This window comes from Triticum dicoccoides, chromosome 6B (assembly GCF_002162155.2).
Source record: "Triticum dicoccoides isolate Atlit2015 ecotype Zavitan chromosome 6B, WEW_v2.0, whole genome shotgun sequence".
In the NCBI taxonomy this organism is placed as follows: Eukaryota; Viridiplantae; Streptophyta; class Magnoliopsida; order Poales; family Poaceae; genus Triticum; species Triticum dicoccoides.
This window is the reverse complement of record NC_041391.1, coordinates 643,385,960-643,392,941: the sequence shown is the minus strand read 5'-3', so window position 1 is coordinate 643,392,941 and position 6,982 is coordinate 643,385,960. Positions and strand designations below refer to the sequence as shown.

General features: G+C 44.5%; 1 protein-coding gene across 1 annotated transcript; it reads left to right on the top strand.

Moving 5' to 3' along the window:
• Positions 1–2,008: 2,008 nt before the first annotated feature.
• On the top strand, positions 2,009–5,449 carry LOC119326063. The gene is made up of 3 exons (XM_037599766.1): positions 2,009–2,211; positions 4,747–4,838; positions 4,931–5,449. The coding sequence occupies exons 1-3, from the start codon at positions 2,083–2,085 to the stop codon at positions 5,055–5,057; spliced, it is 348 nt and encodes a 115-aa protein (XP_037455663.1). The 5' UTR covers positions 2,009–2,082; the 3' UTR covers positions 5,058–5,449.
• Positions 5,450–6,982: the final 1,533 nt, after the last annotated feature.

The window sequence follows — 6,982 nt, the reverse complement described above, 5'->3', positions numbered from 1 at the left end:
AGGAGTAGGAAAGGAGGAATCCTACTCCTACTAGGAGGAGGATTCCTCCTCCCTTGGCGCGCCCAAAGGGGCCGGCCGGCCTCCCCCTCCCTCCTTTATATACGGGGCAGGGGGCACCCCATAGACACAAGTTGATCTACGGATCGTTCCTTAGCCGTGTGCGGTGCCCCCTTCCACCATATTCCACCTCGGTCATATCGTCGCGGAGTTTAGGCGAAGCCCTGCGCCGGTAGAACATCATCATCGTCACCACGCCGTCGTGCTGACGGAACTCATCTCCGAAGCTCGGCTGGATCGGAGGCCGGAGATCGTCATCGAGCTGAACGTGTGCTGAACTCGGAGGCTCCGTACGTTCGGTGCTTGGATCGGTCGGATCGTGAAGATGTACGACTACATCAACCGCGTTGTGATAACGCTTCCGCTTACGGTCTACGAGGGTACGTGGACAAACACTCTCCCCTCTCGTTGCTATGCCATCACCATGATCTTGCGTGTGCGTAGGAATTTTTTTGAAATTACTACGTTCCCCAACAACTACTGCTAAGTAAACACTTGAAACAACAACAGTGCAACAACAATAAGAAGAACAATGTAAACAACAATTGATACAATCAACTTCCCCGCGGTCTTTCGACGGTCTTTCTCAAGCCCTTCCATCGACTTAACCACAAGTCTTGGCATCCGCGATGCGTGGGTAAGGGGAGGAGGGAGCAGGTGGGTGTGCTCACCTCGACGTGTTTAGAATAGCCTTTTGCGGCGTCTGGGACAAGGCTGTTCGAACTCATCTGAGCGAGATTTCACGCAACCGCATTGGATCGTAGGACGGTCGTCCTCCTTGGCATCAGATCGTGCGGGGGAGATTCATGGATTGGGAGGGGGAGCAGGTGGGAGATGTCTCCTGTGGTGGTGGCGAGCGATGGTAGCGCTAGGGCATTCTCTTGTCGCAAGGGAGCGGGGGGAGATTGGATCAACGGGAGAGAAAACTAGAGATGCATGCGCTCGTTGTTTAAGGTTTTTTAGAGAGAAAAATCAATAAAACAAGCATTCGCGTGGGGAAGGGGGATGGACATGTAGCTATAAGACAGGAGATGGAGCCTTACCTATTCTTAGGTACTAGAGATAGAGATTCCGGATATATATAAAAAATTACAAATTTCAAAAATTTGTGAATTTTGAAAAAATGTCGTGGAAATCATATAATGTTCATGGATTCAAAAAATTATTTGCATATTCAAAAAAATGTTCACGATCTTGAAAAAATTGTTGAGAAAATCAAAAAATGTTCGTGAATTTGAACGAATGTTCATGAATTCAAAAAATATTCATGAGTTTTCAAAAAATGTACACAAAAATACAAAAAGTTCATGAATTACAAAAAAAGTTCATTGATTAAAAATGTTCATGAACTCAAAAAATGTATGCTTTGTTCATCAAACAAAAATATGTTCGTGAATTTAAAACATTATTTCCAAATTTGAAAAAATATTTGTCTATTAAAAAAACTCATGGATTTAAAAACAATGTTCACGAGTATCAAAAAATGTTGGAAAGTATTTTAAAAAATAACTAATTTGTAGAAAATGTTCGCAATTTTAGAAAAATGTCCACAGATTTGTAAAAAATGTTTACGAATTGGATAAATGTTCATGATTTAGAAAAATATTCACGATTTGGAAAACATATTCACAAATTTGAAAAGATGTGTGGGAAAAATAAAATTTAAAAGAAAAGAAAATATAAATCTAAAATAAAGGTGAAAGAAACATGAAACATGAAAAAAAGAAAATAAATAAATAAAAATAAAATGAAATAAAGAAATAGAGAAAACTGAAGTAAAAACACAAAATATGTTCACAGGTTTTTTTATGCTGGGCCGGACGAAAGTGTGTGTTTAGCGGGAATTACAGCCAACAGCCGATTCCAGTGCAATGGGCCGAAGCACGCGCGAGCGTGGCTCGTGTCTGAAGTACCCCTGACGAATTGGCGAAATTGCAGCGATATTGCCATCGAAGCGATCCCCTTCCGTCCCTATCGACCCGCCCTCGCCGCCATCCCCGTCGCGCTAGCCGCCAGTCCCCGGCGATGGCTCCGTACATTCTGCGTTCCGCCGTCGCCATCCTCCGCCGATCGACCCCGCAAGTGTCGGACGTCCTCCGCCGCTCCAGCCCCCGCTCCTTCTCCGGTGGTGCTCTGAGAGTTGAAGCCACAAAGGTAACCCCCCCGCACCCACCATACCCACCACTCCTAGTCCTCAGTCTAATTTAGGAATTTGGGAACTAGATCTCACGAATTCAGGGGAAAATCCTGTGGTGGGGAAAACAGCGCATCGGTGAACTGCAGTATATAGAGTATGTGTATATGCCCTGTTAGGGTTGGTTTAAGCATAAAGCAAAATGATGCTTTATGTGTGCATATGCCCTGTGGGATGATGAGCGATCCCAGGCGCAGCCCGGCTTATATTGCAGGCGGCAAGGAAGTGACTGACGAATAAGCTAGTCGACAGTGTTGATCTTCAGAGCGAAGTCCTGACAATGCCCGCCCCTTGAGCTATGACTTCTCCTCCAGGCACAGAGTTTGGATCAAACCAAGCTTGGTGGACTTGAAAAAGGCTCGAAAGACATGCTTGATCAAGTGGGCATCTTCCCATGATGCTTCACCCTAGGACAAATTTTCCCGTTGAACCAACCATTGCACTATCGGTAAATTGTTGCAAGTTATCTGTCTTGTCTCCAAAACCAGAGCAGGAGTTTGTTTGATATACCCCTCCTCGGTAGCTAGTGGCAGATCAGAGCAGGAATGACATCAGGGACAATGTGCTTCCTAAGCGGACTCGCATGAAACGCTGGATGAATTTTGACACCTTCATGAAGTAATTTATATGTTCTGTTCCCCACTCTCTGAAGCAGCGCATAATACTTGCTTTCTAATTTAATTGTGATCTCCAACCAAAAGATGCAAGTCTATGGTTGCATCTTCAGGTAGACCATGTCTCCAAGTTCCAAATTATCTCAGTTCTCTTTTGATCTGCATATTTCTCTATACCAATACTCAGCTAAAGATACCCAAGACATCCACCTTTTGGGCTCATTAGAAGTTATGCATCTTAAGTATGTCTCCAAACACTGATTTACCCTCTCAGTGTGTCCATCTTACTTAGGGTGATGGGCAGAGCTATATTTCAGTTTAACTTTGAGGCTCTTGGTAGATCTGTTTCCACATAGCACCGGTGAAAATCCTATCCGAGTAAGATACTATTGCTAGAGTAGGGCCATGGAGCTTAAAGATATTGTCTATGAATGCATGGGCCACACATATCGTACTGAGTATGGGTTAGATAATGGTATGAAGTGTGCATACTTAGTGAACTGATCAACAACCACCAGAATTACTTCTTTTCCTTGGATTTAGGTAAAGCAACAATTTTTTTAAGGTGGTAAAGAAAACCCTCAATGAAATCCAATGAAAGGTGTGTCCATGCCATGCCCAATGTGGGCAGTGGGTCTAACAGACCAGGATATTGGCAATTCTCATGTTTGGACCTTGAGGACGCAAACAAGTTATCATAAAGCTCTCAACATCTTTTTACCTCTCTGATATGTGGCTTTCGTTGCTGAGTGTCCCCCAAGAGCTGAAGCATGCAGGGATTGCATAAATTTCTCTTTCAGAGCAGGATCATGTCCTAGTGCAGCTCTTCCTTCGTATCTGAGTATGCCATTGTGCAAAGAGTAATGAGAGGTAGGAGCTCGTGGTGTAATGAGGTATTGTTGCAACATCTGGCTAACATGGTCTGAAGAATAACTGTCAGTGATCTTATTTATCCATTTAGCAGTAACGACAGACATCACCATTAGAGAGTGTTTCCTGGAGAGAGCATCAACTGCAATATTTTCTTTCCTTTTCTTATATTGTATGGCAAAATCTAATTCCAGTAATTTGAGCATGAGCCTATGTTTAATTCCTTCTCTTTGATCCCCAAGCAATTTTGAACTTTTCTGGTCTGATTTGATAATGAGCTGCTTCCCAAAAAGTCATGGCTCCATCCTTTTAAAGCTTCTAAAATGGCAAGTGCAGTTTGTACTAATTACAGAATTGATGCTTTGCAGTTTGTACTAATTCTAGAATTGATGCAGTTTGTACTAATATATTTGCAGCTTGTACTAATTCCAGAATTGATGCTTTAATCTGGTTGGTATATACAGCGAGTTATCATTCAAATTAAGACACTGTATTTTTGCGCGAGTTATAGACTTATAGTGCTCTTAACCAGCCGTGGTGTAGTTGAATATGGTTTAGAGTTTTATACGTCCTTGTGGACTAACTGTACATGGACATCATCATTTCAAAGTTTTAGATTGTTAACTATACACGTACAAGTATTTACTGCAGTAGTCAATAGGATAATAAAATGCATATTGGTTACTGATAATTGGTTGCCAATAGGACAAACTAGTGATATTCTTAATGTAACATGGTGAGTAGAGAAAACCATATGTGGGGGATTGTGAACTTGGATTGTCTATGATGTGATGACTTGCAGCTCGAAACAAAATGTATATAAGTTACCTGCTTTCATTGTCTTCAGCACACTTGCTCACAACTCGACATGAGGCACTGCAAGTATCCTCAATCCGACGATATTTGCATGGTCCAATAAATGTCCTGGAAATTTACGAAATACACTAGCATCTGGTATAATCAGCTGCTTCATTTCTGTCTATCATGGAATCTACTTTCATTCTTATGTAGGGGTGCTGCATGGACAAGGATATGGAAAAGCTTGCTGCAGACTTGCGTGAAGTGAATGCGCAACTCGATTTTCTGTTGGAGCAGGAGAGACGGTAAAGCGTGCAGATCATTGTTGTTTTGGATACGTATAAGCACCTCCGCGGTTCTCCGTCATTCAGATTCGTGGCTTTTTTTCAACCTGCAGCTTCGAGCGTGGCCAGGAGCTGCAAAAGAAGCTGTCGTGCGTCCTTGTTCCTGCCACCATCGCATTCTACATCTTTGGCCCGAAGAAGAAGGGTAAGCCGTCAGAGGAGGAGCAACCAGACATTTAGCCTTGTGCGTATCCATGTGCATATGCCGTAGCTTCGTGTACTGAACTATGTTATGTAGCCTTTTATAGCGGTGAATCTAACTGTGTGGTGATAGTTGTCTCTAACGAGAGCGTGTGCACAATCTGCTGGGGAGTATTCAGGCGGCTGTGCTTGCTCACAGGTCACAGCCATGGAAACTTAGGGTGCCTCTTGAACTTGGAGCTTGGCTAGTGGTATCTTGACAAGGAGAATCCTGTTTTGTGGTATCTTGACAAGGAGAATCCTATGTAGTAGTAGCATTAGGAAGACAAGGATTTTGTTCCAAGTTTGTGCTTCGAGTGCTGGTTTGAAACAAGCTTGCAATGTGAGTACTGGCTGGAATGGAATGGCCTTGTGCATTACTAAGTTCGCTATGTTCCGGCTGGGTAGCCTGGTCTCGTGGTGTGAGTCGTGTTGATCCTGAATCTTGTGACAGAGTAGCTGTAGAGCTAATCCTCTGATCGCTGCTGCTTGTGCCTCCTGTGCGGATGAGGATATCACACATGTGGTGAGTTATGTACGCCCATCTGGCTGGCGGCCACCCCATCCCCATGTGCGGGCAGGTCATGAGGAACTCGGCAGTCGCGGCCACCCCATCCCCATGCGTGGTAGGGGCAGAGAGATAATTTTGGCCCCATGTCTTGCAAGGATTAGGTACAATAGTGCTAGCCACGGCTGCCACAGGGCTGAGGAGTTTCTACTCTTCGCAGTTAGAATCCGCCCCTTTTTTTGCGCGAGTGGTGGCAACCAGCTAATAAGAGCATTGGACAAAGTTTAGAAGAACCACCAAAATTTCTTTGACCTCGGAACACTACTATGATTGAGGCGTAGGCCCTTCATACAACAACAGAATGTCACTACTCACTAGCACAGTTACTTCTGCAGTTCTGCCGGTATATGTCGTCCCAACTGAACAGGCCAAGGTCGGCGACACCGTTAAAGGCAGCACTGCCGGTGCCTGGCTGCATTCCTTCCACGCAGCCAAGTTTCCACACTTCATATTACGCTCCCAGCCCCCCTCAAAATAAAAATAAAAATATTACGCTCCCAGCCCAACACTTGTTTCAAAATGGGTAGCAGCATATTAACAGTGAACTGAGCATCCTCCCCAGATTCAGTGTCCTCTTGCTATTTTTCTTTTACGGCAATGAAACGATTTAGCGAAAATGAATGCTACACCGCAGCCTATATTCTGGGGCTATCAGCAGGTCAGTCTACTCTGTGTTTTGTGATATCGCCTCGCCGAACTTCAGGAAGAGCTCCGCATCCGACGCTCTCGACGAGCTAGCACAGGACAGGAGAGGGCGCTGCCGCCTCTCAGGCTGACGCACTCGTTGGCGGGCTGTCAACGACTGGGGCAACGCCGGCGGCTGCGCCGACCTCGGGGGTGCTTCTGGGCAGGCCAGGCAGCTGAGGCTCCTACTTCACAAATGAGGAATAGCACGAACAGAGTATCTCGATGGCTTGCTCCATAAAGATGGCAAACATCAATGTCGATGCTGCATTGGCGAGAAACAGTGACTTTGGTGATGCAGGAGCTTCCGCTCTTGCTAAATCTCAATCCACAGAGTAAGATCTTACATTGAGATCCATGCAATTTTTCTTTTTCCTTTTTCTTTCTTTTTCTTTTTATTACATGTTATGCCACTTGACTGAGACCTAGCCACACTCAGGAGCTTTATGCCATAATCATCATGGCACTTATATTGGAACTTCCGCTATTATTTATCGTGGTATTACCGATTCGACAACATCGGATGCCCTTGCTGTAAGAGAAGTGCTAGTCTTTGCGGAAGATCTTTATGTCCAGCGGATACACACTGCATCAGATTGTAAGGTGGTGATTGATGATATGGAGCAGGGATCCTCAACTAGCTATAGCGCAGTCATTAAGGAATCCAAGAACA